General features: G+C 41.1%; 1 protein-coding gene across 2 annotated transcripts in view; it reads right to left on the reverse strand.

Moving 5' to 3' along the window:
- Positions 1–2,270: 2,270 nt before the first annotated feature.
- Positions 2,271–12,093, reverse strand: part of OXNAD1 (oxidoreductase NAD binding domain containing 1) — a 44,493-nt gene continuing 34,670 nt past the window's right edge. For both annotated transcript variants that reach the window (XM_066244695.1, XM_066244694.1), the window contains 2 exons: positions 3,247–3,355; positions 2,271–2,596 (listed from right to left, as the gene is read on the reverse strand). In XM_066244695.1, coding sequence (XP_066100792.1) covers positions 2,442–2,596; positions 3,247–3,355 — 264 coding nt within the window. In that variant the 3' untranslated portion in view covers positions 2,271–2,441. The remainder of the gene's footprint in view (positions 2,597–3,246; positions 3,356–12,093) is intronic.

The raw sequence follows: 12,093 nt of genomic DNA on the forward strand, positions 1-12,093 counted from the left end.
AGTCTACATTCTCAGGCACCACACTATAAATTCCAAGAGGCCCGGGTTGGAGAAAGTTCAATTTAAAAACATTAAAGAGACCTTCCTGGCCTGGTAAGCAGAGGCCACAGGACCGTCCTGGCAGCAGAACAGAAATAAAGTTCAGCACGCGGCACCAGGAACGACAGAGCTGTCAGGAACTACGGACCAGGTGAAGGTCACGACCGGGTCCATCTCAGCAGTTTACAGACGGTGACAGTGAGTCACTGGCAGGGTGGCGGGCAGAACTGGGATCTCCAGGACAGGTGGCTCTTGCTCTAAGACAACAGCAGGCGCACAGACCGTGGTGTCGGGGGACAGAGGCAGTGGGCAGCACTCCTTCCGTTTTACACTGAAGATGCTCGCCCTGCACCTCCACACCCAGCACCCCAAGGGGGACGGCCCCTTTCTCCACCCCTGTGTCTCCTCCCCAGCTGGCAGAGAGCGCCTGCTGCGCCCCACCCCTGACTCTCTCGTTTACGCTCCTCGGCTCTCGAGCACTCAACCCCGAAGCCCAGCCCTCGGCCTGGACACTGGGCGTCAGCTGGTGAGTCAGGGCTCCTCACGGGGGCCACAGCTGCTCACATTCCCCTCCCCTTGGACACGCCGACAGTCACTGCCTTGAATGGGTGGTGATGTTCCCATCAGGTCAGCGGCCCCCCTGCCTTCCCACTGAATTCGTATCTGAAAGTGAACCTAGAGGGTGTTAGTCTCGGGGAAGTAAGTCAGACAGAGAAAGCCAAACGCCATGTGATTTCACTTATATGTGGAATCTACAAAACAAAATAAACAAACAAACAAAACAGAAACAGACTCATAGATACAACGAACAAACTGATGGCTGCCAGATGGGAGGGGGGCTGAGGGGCTGGGTAAAAAGGGTGGCAGTTACCAAACAGTCACAGGATGCAAGGTCCAGCACAGGGAAGCTAGTTAATCACACTGTAATAACTAAGTATGGTGCCAGGTGAGTACTGGACTTATTGTGGGGATAACTTTGTAAATTACTTAGATGTCTAACCACTACGCTGTATGTATACCTGAAACTAACATAAAAAAATAACACTAAATATCTCCTGTAATTGGAAAAAAATAGTTGACAAATAATCACTGCTTAAAACTTGACAGAATTTGAAGGATGGAGGCTGGACCGGCGCTGCCCGCCTGCGTCAGGCCCGTCAATCAGGGACGTGGGGGAGCCCTAAGCCCGGGTGAGGCTGCAGCCGACACAGGGGGCGGGGTGGCCTGTCCTCCCGCATCAGGGCAAGCACAGGCTCCCCCACCAGAGCCTCTGGGTCTCCCGCACTGACCTGTCCCGCTTCCCACACGCCCTGTGTCCTCAGTGTTTCCCACTCAGTTCATGGGTTTCTTCTTGATTTTTAAAAATCTGCACAAGGATAAGAACTACCGTCTGCTTTCCAGCAGTTTCAGCAGAGCAGCCTTGGGTCGAGGCCATGCCACTCTCTCTCCCCGTCCTGGGGACAGCCTCCCCACCCCGGGCTCAGCAAGGAGTTAGATGTGAGTTGCTTTCTTTCAGTCACTCAACAATATGCGTTGAGGAGCTGCTGCTGCCAGAAACGTCCCTGGCAAAGGAATGGAACAAAAGGCAGAAGAGCAGGGTTTGGAAACGGCTCTATACCCCCTAATCAATACTCACATTTCTATGGCTGGCCGGCACAGCCACTGGAGGCAGAGCAGACGAGGAACACAGCAGTCATCAATGCCTTTGTCCCCAAAAGAAGCTGCCTTCTACACAGAGCGTTGAGGCAGGCAGCCAAGGCACAGAACACAGAAAGGGTTTCATTTGAGAAGAAACTAACAATTACGATACATACTTAAAATATTCGTTAACATTAAAGCAAATGCGCTAGATATTCAATTCCCAAAAGCAGTTTTCCTAACAATTTTCTGTTTCCAAACCTGAGTTGGATGGTCTCAAGAAACAAGGCTACAGACCAAGGGAAGGATTTACTAAGACACTAAGTATAAAGAGTTCCCAAAGTCACATTGTTAAGAATGTGTTTAACTTATAAGTTTATTGAATATTAAGGCTGCTGTCAAATAATTAAGATAGCCTACACTTCACACACAAAACCACATTTTCATATGATTAAATATATGTCTCTTTTTGGCCTCAGGGGGAGGAAAGTCTACACTGACCAATTCGAGGTATATCATGAGATAATCAGTTATTAATAAAAGAAAGTCAATACAGTACAAAACAGTTTAGTGAATGAAGTCGTTGCAAAAAGTTTATCATTTAAGTCAGCTGGTTTTTATTTTATTCTCCAGCAGGTCACTTAGTTCACAGCCTTAAAAAAATAAGACAGTAGAGGTAAATTCATTCTGCTGCAAATCACATACCACAATATCGCTGCCCTGAGCACATCTCACCACCTTCTCTTTTTACTTCTGCTCGCTCCCTACCACCATTTCTCAAAGAAAATGTGTTCTCTGGGGACGTGGCTATTTTCTAGTTGCTTGGAGAAAAAGTCTGTCATCGGAGGTGGGCCACAAATATAGAACAAAGTCTCTTTAGAAATATGATCTCTTATCTCCTTCTCTGTTATTCTTCCTTCTACCAAGAAACAGAATGAACACCAAATTAAGCCAGACATGTTTGGATTGAAACAAGGAAGAACTAACCACAATGCAGCAACAGTGTTTATTTTCTGTAACTCAAGCTCAGTCAGTCTTGTCTTGAGGCCTTCACATGACGGGTCCAGTTGGCACCTGGGGCTAGGTCTCCTAAGCCCAAGTCAAGTCAAGTGGGACGCTATTCGTAATGCCCTCTTTACACAGGAGCAGTGACCTTACTATGCTTTAGTAGAGATTCAAAACTTTCTTTAGCAAAGAAACTGTTTTGACAAAAATGCTTCCAGGCAGAGGAAACCACAAGTAATTTAAATTACCATTAATGGTAAATGGCACTGATTCAGCCAAGGCTGGAATATAAATTCTTTGCATGCATACTATAGTGATGATGCAAAGCTTCCCTAAAAAAATGTGGAAAATAAATTTTTAATATGGGCATTAGGAAAACTGTATATACTAAGTAAATCCAACTAAATCTCTCCTTATTTTTTCCATGATGAATCACCTCTCAATTCCCTAGGTAGTGACATTCCCAGCCCGCAACTCCAAACAATAAAGCATCTACATTCACCCAAATGGCATGTCCCCCAGATAGCTATGTGGAGATAGTCAAAACATCTTCAGGGGACTTACCCGTGATGTATGGCTTGAGATCGGCACTGATTTGTGTAGTCTGCTTTGTCACATGCAAATGGCAGGCAATCTTCTCGGGAAATTCATTTACAAAACTAAGGATATTTTTCTGGAATGTCAAACATATTTGGTCACACAATTTTAAAAAATCAAAACAGATGTGCACAACCACTGCCGCCTCTCCTCTCCCCCCATTCCACACACGTCTGTCGCCCCTGCGCTCTACTTAGGGAGATATTGTTTGCAGCCTAGCAGGCCAGAGCATTCAGAGCACACAGGGCTATTTGGCTTTAATTGAAATCTGAATATGCTAACAAGCATATTACTAACTCTCCGGGAGTTTTTTCTTTTTCTTTTTTCTCAAGCCTTGGCAATTAAGCAGCAGTTTCACTGACCACAGTTTTGTCTTTTAACTGTTTCTCTTCTTTTGTTCATCCTTGCAGCTGCAAAGCAACCCAGAGTGAAAGTCTTCTCTATCAAATGTCTGATGGGGTTTCATTTACCCAGCTGCGTCCCAACCACATCCATCTCACCTCCTCCCATAACACATGAGCCCACTTGTGCATCTCTTGACTCTTGCAAGGGCAGTCAACCTTTTTTTTTTTTTTTTTTTAATAAATTTTTATTAATGGTAATGGGATGACATTAATAAATCAGGGTACATATATTCAAAGAAAACATGTCTAGGTTATTTTGTCATCAAATTATGTTGCAAACCCCTCGCCCAAAGTCAGATTGTCCTCCGTCAACCTCCATCTAGTTCTCTGTGCCCCTCCCCCTCCCTCTAACTCTCTCCCTCCCTCCCTCCCATGTCCTCCGTCCCCCCCCACCCTTGGTAACCACCACACTCTTGTCCATGTCTCTTAGTCTCATTTTTATGTTCCACCAATGTATGGAATCATGTAGTTCTTGTTTTTTTTCTGATTTACTTATTTCACTCCTTATAATGTTATCAAGATCCCACCATTTTGCTGTAAATGATCTGATGTCATCATTTCTTATGGCTGAGTAGTATTCCATAGTGTATATGTGCCACATCTTCTTTATCCAGTCTTCTATTGAAGGGCTTTTTGGTTGTTTCCATGTCTTGGCCACTGTGAACAGTGCTGCAATGAACATGGGGCTACATGTGTCTTCACGTATCAATGTTTCTGAGGTTTTGGGGTATATACCCAGTAGAGGGATTGCTGGGTCATAAGGTAGTTCTATTTGCAGTTTTTTGAGGAACCACCATACTTTCCTCCATAATGGTTGTACTACTTTACAGTCCCACCAACAGTGAATGAGGGTTCCTTTCTCTCCACAGCCTCTCCAACATTTGCTATTACCCGTCTTGTTGATAATAGCTAATCTAACAGGAGTGAGGTGGTATCTCATTGTAGTTTTGATTTGCATTTCTCTAATAACTAATGAAGCTGAGCATCTTTTCATATATCTGTTGGCCATTTGTATCTCTTCCTGGGAGAAGTGTCTGTTCATGTCCTCTTCCCATTTTTTTATTGGATTGTTTGTTTGTTTGTTGTTGAGTTTTATGAGTTCTTTGTAAATTTTGGATATTAGGCCCTTACCTGAGCTGTCGTTTGAAAATATCAGTTCCCATATAGTTGGCTGTCTGTTTATTTTGATATCAGTTTCTCTTGCTGAGCAAAAACTTTTAATTCTGATGTAGTCCCATTCATTTATCTTTGCCTTCACTTCTCTTGCCATTGGAGTCAAGTTCATAAAATGTTCTTTAAAACCCAGGTCCATGATTTTAGTACCTATGTCTTCTTCTATGTACTTTATTGTTTCAGGTCTTATATTTAGGTCTTTGATCCATTTTGAATTAATTTTAGTACACGGGGACAGGCTGTAGTCGAGTTTCATTCTTTTGCATGTGGCTTTCCAGTTTTCCCAACACCATTTGTTGAAGAGGCTTTCTTTTCTCCATTGTGTGTTGTTGGCCCCTTTATCAAAGATTATTTGACCATATATATGTGGTTTTATTTCTGGGCTTTCTATTCTGTTCCATTGGTCTGAGTGTCTATTTTTTTGCCAATACCATGCTGTTTTGATTATCGTGGCCCTATAATATAGTTTAAAGTCAGGTATTGTAATGCCCCCAGCTTCATTCTTTTTCCTTAGGATTGTTTTGGCTATTCGGGGTTTTTTATAGTTCCATATAAATCTGATGATTTTTTGTTCCATTTCTTTAAAAAATCTCATAGGGATTTTGATGGGAATTGCATTAAATTTGTATATTGCTTTGGGTAATATGGCCATTTTGATTATATTTATTCTTCCTATCCAAGAACAAGGAATATTTTTCCATCTCATTGTATCTTTTTCGATTTCCCTTAACAATGCTTTGTAATTTTCATTATATAGGTCCTTTACGTTCTTTGTTATGTTTATTCCTAGGTATTTTATTTTTTTTGTTGCAATCGTGAAGGGGATTATTTTTTTGAGTTCGTTTTCTAATATTTCATTGTTGGCATATAGAAAGGCTATGGACTTTTGTATGTTAATTTTGTATCCTGCGACCTTACTGTATTGGTTTATTGTTTCTAATAATCTTTTTGTGGAGTCCTTGGGTTTTCGATGTATAGGATCATATCATCAGCAAAAAGTGATAGCTTTACTTCTTCTTTTCCGATATGGATGCCTTTTATTTCTTTGTCTTGTCTGATTGCTCTGGCCAGAACTTCTAGCGCCACGTTGAATAAGAGTGGAGAGAGTGGACAACCCTGTCTTGTTCCTGATTTAAGGTAGAAAGTCCTCAGTTTTATGCCGTTTAATAGGATGTTGGCTGATGGTTTATCATATATGGCCTTTATCATGTTGAGATATTTTCCTTCTATACCCATTTTGTTGAGAGTCTTAAACATAAAATTGTGTTGTATTTTATCAAAAGCCTTTTCTGCATCTATTGATAAGATCATGTGGTTTTTGTTCTTTGTTTTGTTGATATGGTGTATTACGTTAACCGTTTTGCGTATGTTGAACCATCCTTGAGATTCTGGGATGAATCCCACTTGATCATGATGTATTATTTTTTTAATATGTTGTTGTATTCGGTTTGCCAGTATTTTGTTTAGTATTTTAGCATCTGTATTCATTAGAGATATTGGTCTGTAGTTTTCTTTCTTTGTGCCATCCTTGCCAGGTTTTGGTATGAGGGTTATGTTGGCCTCATAAAATGTGTTTGGAAGTATTGCTTCTTCTTCAATTTTTTGGAAGACTTTGAGTAGAATAGGAACCAAGTCTTCTTTGAATGTTTGATAGAATTCACTAGTATAACCGTCTGGGCCTGGACTTTTATTTTTGGGGAGATTTTTAATAGTTTTTTCTATTTCCTCCCTGCTGATTGTTCTGTTTAGGCTTTCTGCTTCTTCATGACTCAGTCTAGGAAGGTTGTATTGTTCTAGGAATTTATCCATTTCTTCTAGATTGTTGTATTTGGTGGCATATAATTTTTCATAGTATTCTACAATAATTCTTTGTATATCTATGATGTCTGTGGTGATCTCTCCTCTTTCATTTTGGATTTTATTTATTTGAGTCCTGTGTCTTTTTTCCTTGGTGAGTCTTGCCAAGGGTTTGTCAATTTTGTTGATCTTTTCAAAGAACCAGCTCCTTGTTTTATTGATTTTTTCTATAGTTTTTCTGTTCTCTATTTCATTTATTTCTGCTCTGATTTTTATTATTTCCTTTCTTCGGCTGGTTTTGGGTTGTCTTTGTTCTTCTTTTTCTAGTTCCTTAAGGTGTGAAGTTAAGTGGTTTACTTCGGCTCTCTCTTGTTTGTTCATATAGGCCTGAAGTGATATGAACTTTCCTCTTATCACTGCTTTTGCTGCATCCCAGAGATTCTGATATGTCGTATTTTCATTTTCATTTGTCTGTATATATCTTTTGATTTCTGCGCTTATTTCTTCTTTGACCCATTCATTTTTTAGAAGTATGTTGTTTAGTTTCCACATTTTTGTGGGTTTTTCCCCCTCTTTTTTGCAGTTGAATTCTAGTTTCAAGGCTTTATGATCAGAAAATATGCTTGGTACAATTTCAATTTTTCTAAATTTGCTGATATTGTCTTTGTGGCCCAACATATGGTCAATTCTTGAGAATGTTCCATGTACACTAGAGAAAAATGTATACTCTGTCGCTTTGGGATGAAGTGTCCTGTAGATGTCTACCATATCCAGGTGTTCTAGTATTTCGTTTAAGGCCACTATATCTTTATTGATTCTCTGTTTGGATGACCGATCTAGAGCCGTCAGCGGTGTATTGAGGTCTCCAAGTATGATTGTATTTTTGTTAGTTTTTGTTTTAAGGTCAATAAGTAGCTGTCTTATATATTTTGGTGCTCCTTGGTTTGGTGCATATATATTAAGGATTGTTATGTCTTCTTGATTCAACTTCCCCTTAATCATTATGAAATGACCATTTTTGTCTCTGAGTACTTTTTCTGTCTTGTAGTCAGCATTATTAGATATGAGTATTGCTACGCCTGCTTTTTTTTGGGTGTTGTTTGCTTGGAGTATTGTTTTCCAGCCTTTCACTTTGAATTTGTTTTTATCCTTGTTGCTTAGATGTGTTTCTTGTAGGCAGTATACAGTTGGATTTTCTTTTTTAATCCATTCTGCTACTCTGTGTCTTTTTATTGGTAAGTTTAATCCATTTACATTTAGTGTAATTATTGACACTTGTGGGTTCCCTACTGCCATTTTATAAATTGCTTTCTGTTAGTTTTGTATCTAGTTTGATTCTTCTCTTTTGTTTTTCTATCATTTGATTTTGTTTGTTTGTGTTCCATACTTCTTTCCTCTGTTGCTACCTTTTTTAAGTCAAGTGTTTTTGTGGTGGTTTTTTTAAGGGTGGTTACCATTAAGTAATGAAAAGGGTACCTACCATATTCATTGTAGTACCCTATCTTATAAGTATTTCTGCACTTCATCATCCTTTGCTACTGTTAATCTCCATCCTCTCCCCCCTTTTTTTCCTTTGTTGTCACAGTTTAAGTTTGGTTTTATTGTGTTCTTGGTGGAGCTGTTACTTGTGGTGTTGTTTTCTTTTGTTCTTTGAATCTGGTTGGAAAACCCCCCTTAATATTTCCTGGAGTGGGGGCTTTCTGTTGATAAATTCTCTCATCTTTTCTGTATTTGTGAATGTTTTTATATCTCCTTCATACTTGAAGGATAGCTTTGATGGGTATAGTATTCTTGGCTGAAAGTTCCTCTCTTTCAGGGCTTTAAATATTGGGGTCCACTCTCTTCTAGCTTGTAGAGTTTCTGCTGAGAAATCTGATGACAATCTAATAGGCCTTCCTTTATATGTTGTACTCTTCTTTTCCCTGGCTGCCTTGAGAATTTTTTCTTTGTCATTGGTTTGTGTCATCTTTATTATGATGTGCCTTGGAGTGGGTTTGTTGGGGTTAAGAAAACTCGGTGTTCTGTTTGCTTCTTGAATTTGAGGCTTTAGTTCCTTCCACAGGCTTGGGAAGTTCTCGTCTATTATTTGTTTGAGTATATTCTCCATTCCATTTTCTTTCTCTTCTCCCTCTGATATACCTATTATTCTTATGTTATTCTTTCTGATGGAGTCAGACAATTCCTGTAGGGCTTTCTTGTTTTTTATTATTTTTGAGTCTCTTTCTTCTTCTCTCTGTTGTGCCTCAAGTTGTTTGTCTTCTATTTCACTAATCCTATCTTCAATCTGGGCTGTTCTGTTAGCTAAGCTTGTTACCTCGTTTTTCAGCTCGTGAATTGAGTTTTTCATTTCTGTTTGATTTGTTTTTATAGTTTCAATTTCCTTGGTAATATATTCTTTGTGTTCATTGAGTTGTTTTCTGATCTCCCTATATTGCCTTTCTGTGTTTTCTTGTATATCTCTGAGTATTTTTAAGATTTCTATTTTAAATTCTCTGTCATTTAGTTCCAAGGCTTCCAATATGTTAAGTCTTTTCTCCATAGATTTTTCCACATCTATTTGTGTTACCTCTCTTTCTTTTGTATCCATAATATTCGATTTCCTCTTTCTTATCGGCATCTGAGGGTGGTCTTATTGATAGCACTAATTAGAATTAATAAAGAGTAAAAAAAAAAATAGGGTAAAACACCCCACAAAAAAAACAGTAGTAATTTATTATTTCCCCCTTTTTTTCTCTCTTCTCTTTCCCTCCTCTCCCCTCCTCAGGGAAATATCGTGCCTATAATGGAGGGCCTGATTTGGGGTGAAGAGTTCAAGGGGCAAAAAAAGGGAGTAGGGACCTACTAAATGCAAAAAAAAAAAAAAAAAAAAAAGGAAGAAAATCTTAGACAAGCATAAGATGATTTGCTTGTATGTGATGGTCAACTAAGAGATATAATGAGAGGGATAAGAGGGAACCAGAAAAAAGGACCAAAAAAGAATAATAAAGAAGAAAAAATAAAAATAATAAGTAAAAATCTGTTGTATTAAGTGGAGCGAAGACTAAATACAATGGAGACCTTGGGTTGGGAGGACCCAAAATGCCACAAAAATAAACAAACAAGAAAAAAAATAAAAACAAAAGCAAAAAAGAGAAATAAAGCCAAAAAAAAGCCTTGAGTCCCAAATTAACTAATTTGTTCGTGATTGAGGATTATATGGGAGGAAAGTAAAATGAGAAAAGAAAAAACGAATAGAAAGGAAAAAATAAGAAAAAGAGAAAAACGAAGGAAGAAATAAAATAGGAAGAGAAAAAAAACAAAATAAAGCAAGACAAAAAAAAAAAAAAAAAAAAAAGAGGAGAGAGTGAGAGTTAAGTGTTTTGGAGTATAACCTTAAAGGAGGGTGAGGATGAAGAAGAAAAATAAAATGCAACACTCATGGGTAGTGTAGTTCAAGAAAGGGGAAGCATAAGATGGGCAGAGAATAGAAGGACCGAGGTGGAGGAAATAAAGGCAAAAAGATAGAAGAAACAAACAACAACAACAACAAAAAAAATTAGTGGATCAAGTTGTAAAGTCTGTGGGTTTTTCTTGATTTTGAGAGGTTAACTTCTTCCTTTTTCTTTTCTCTCCCTCTTCCTGGTCGGTGACTCTGTACCCCAGGCTCTGCCCCTGTGTCACTCTTAGGTAGGGATTTGCAGTTGATGGGATTCTATGGCAATGTCATATAATTGGCTTTAGTCTTGCTGGAAGTAAAGGCTTGTTGGCGTTTGCAGGGTCCAACGATGAGAGAGTTTGCTTTCCTGGATTCTCTCTCCTAGTCCCCCCTTTCTGAATTAGCAGCCTGGTGATCCAGCTATAAGGCTGCAACTGCTTCTGCCTGGGGAGTAAGAGGCTCAAAGAACTGGGAAATCCACACTCTATCCCCACTCAGTGCAAGGCTTTGGGAAAGGCTCTGACAGTCAGGGCCTCCAGTGTAATCAGGCGTGGGTGGGAGTCAATTGTTGTCAAGGTGACTGTTCAGCGCCTATCATTTAGTTGGACCTCTCAACCCAGGCTTTCCACACTTTGTAGCCTGTTTTTGCAGGGAAGAAGAGGCACTAGTCTCTGCTTACGACTAGTGTAGTATAGAACTTATTATCTGCCAAGTCCTTCTTGTTAGCGTTTATCCCTAAATATGGAGGCTCTATTAATCAGAAGTTGCCCCCGCCCCTTTAGCGAGAGGCACTAAAAAATCTCACGCCTCTTGTCTTGGAACGCTGAATTGAGAGAGATCTTATCAATTAGAACCGAGGGTGCGCAGATTTCATGGGTTAAGCTAATTTCAGTGATTGGGTCGCATCTGTGCTTCCGAAGGTATTTTAGGCTGCCTGCGCGCGCCCCTCCCCCAACGCTTGATTGTTAGCTTGAATGGCTGGGTGAGGTGCCCCGCCCACGGAGAGAATCTCCCAAGTCTCTCCCGCTCGCCCCGCCGCTGGCGGCTGGACCGCACCAGGCGCAGGATAATGGAGCCTCCTGGGTGTGCGGGCCAGCAGGGCGCCCTGGGCGCGTGGAATGCCCAAGGCACGCGCGCGAATGGGGCGCTCCGGGCACCGGTGGCCAGCGACCCCCACTCGCAGTGTGTGGGCCGCTGGGAACGTCAGCGGTGCTCAACCGGACCGGGCGCGCGCGCGCGGCTGCTCGCGGTGGCTCATGGCGGCCGCGGGGGCAGTTCGTGGCGGCCGCTCCGCTCGCGGCGGCGGCTCGCGGGGGCTCGCGGCGGCGGCGGCGGCTCGTGTCGGCCGCTCGCGGCGGCTCGCGGTTCCCAAGTATATGGGCTGACTCACCACAGGCGCACTTCCTTGCGGTTTGAAAGAACGTCCCTGTGGTCGATTCCTCCACACCCTCGTCTCTCAGATTCAAGTGATAACAGTCCTTTCGCTATCAGTTTGTGTGGAACTCCGGAATGCTCCGAGGATAAATTTTTCTGTTTCTAGTTGATAAATTTGTTGTGATTTAGGGGAGAGCTGTCGGACGCGCTGCTCACGGCGCCATTTCCGTGACGTCACTCCCCGGCAGTCAACCTTTTTATACCTACCGCCCACTTTTGTATCTCTGTTAGTAGTAAAATTTTCTAACTGCCCACCGGTTCCACAGCAATGGTGATTTATAAAGTAGGGAAGTAACTTTACTTTATAAAATTTATAAAGCAGAGTTACAGCAAGTTAAAGCATATAATAATAATTACTTACCAAGTACTTTATGTCGGATTTTCGCTAAGTTTGGCAGAATAAATCTTTATAAAACAACTTACTATAGTTAAATCTATCTTCTTATTTATACTTTGGTTGCTCCACTACTGCCCACCATGAAAGCTGGAACACCCACTAGTGGCGGCAGGGACCAGGTTAACTACCACTGCAGAGTCTCAGGGCCATGGCGACCTTCCTGTTCATCCGCCTCCATATTCAAGCCCACCAGA

This window comes from Saccopteryx bilineata, chromosome 10 (assembly GCF_036850765.1).
Source record: "Saccopteryx bilineata isolate mSacBil1 chromosome 10, mSacBil1_pri_phased_curated, whole genome shotgun sequence".
In the NCBI taxonomy this organism is placed as follows: domain Eukaryota; kingdom Metazoa; phylum Chordata; class Mammalia; order Chiroptera; family Emballonuridae; genus Saccopteryx; species Saccopteryx bilineata.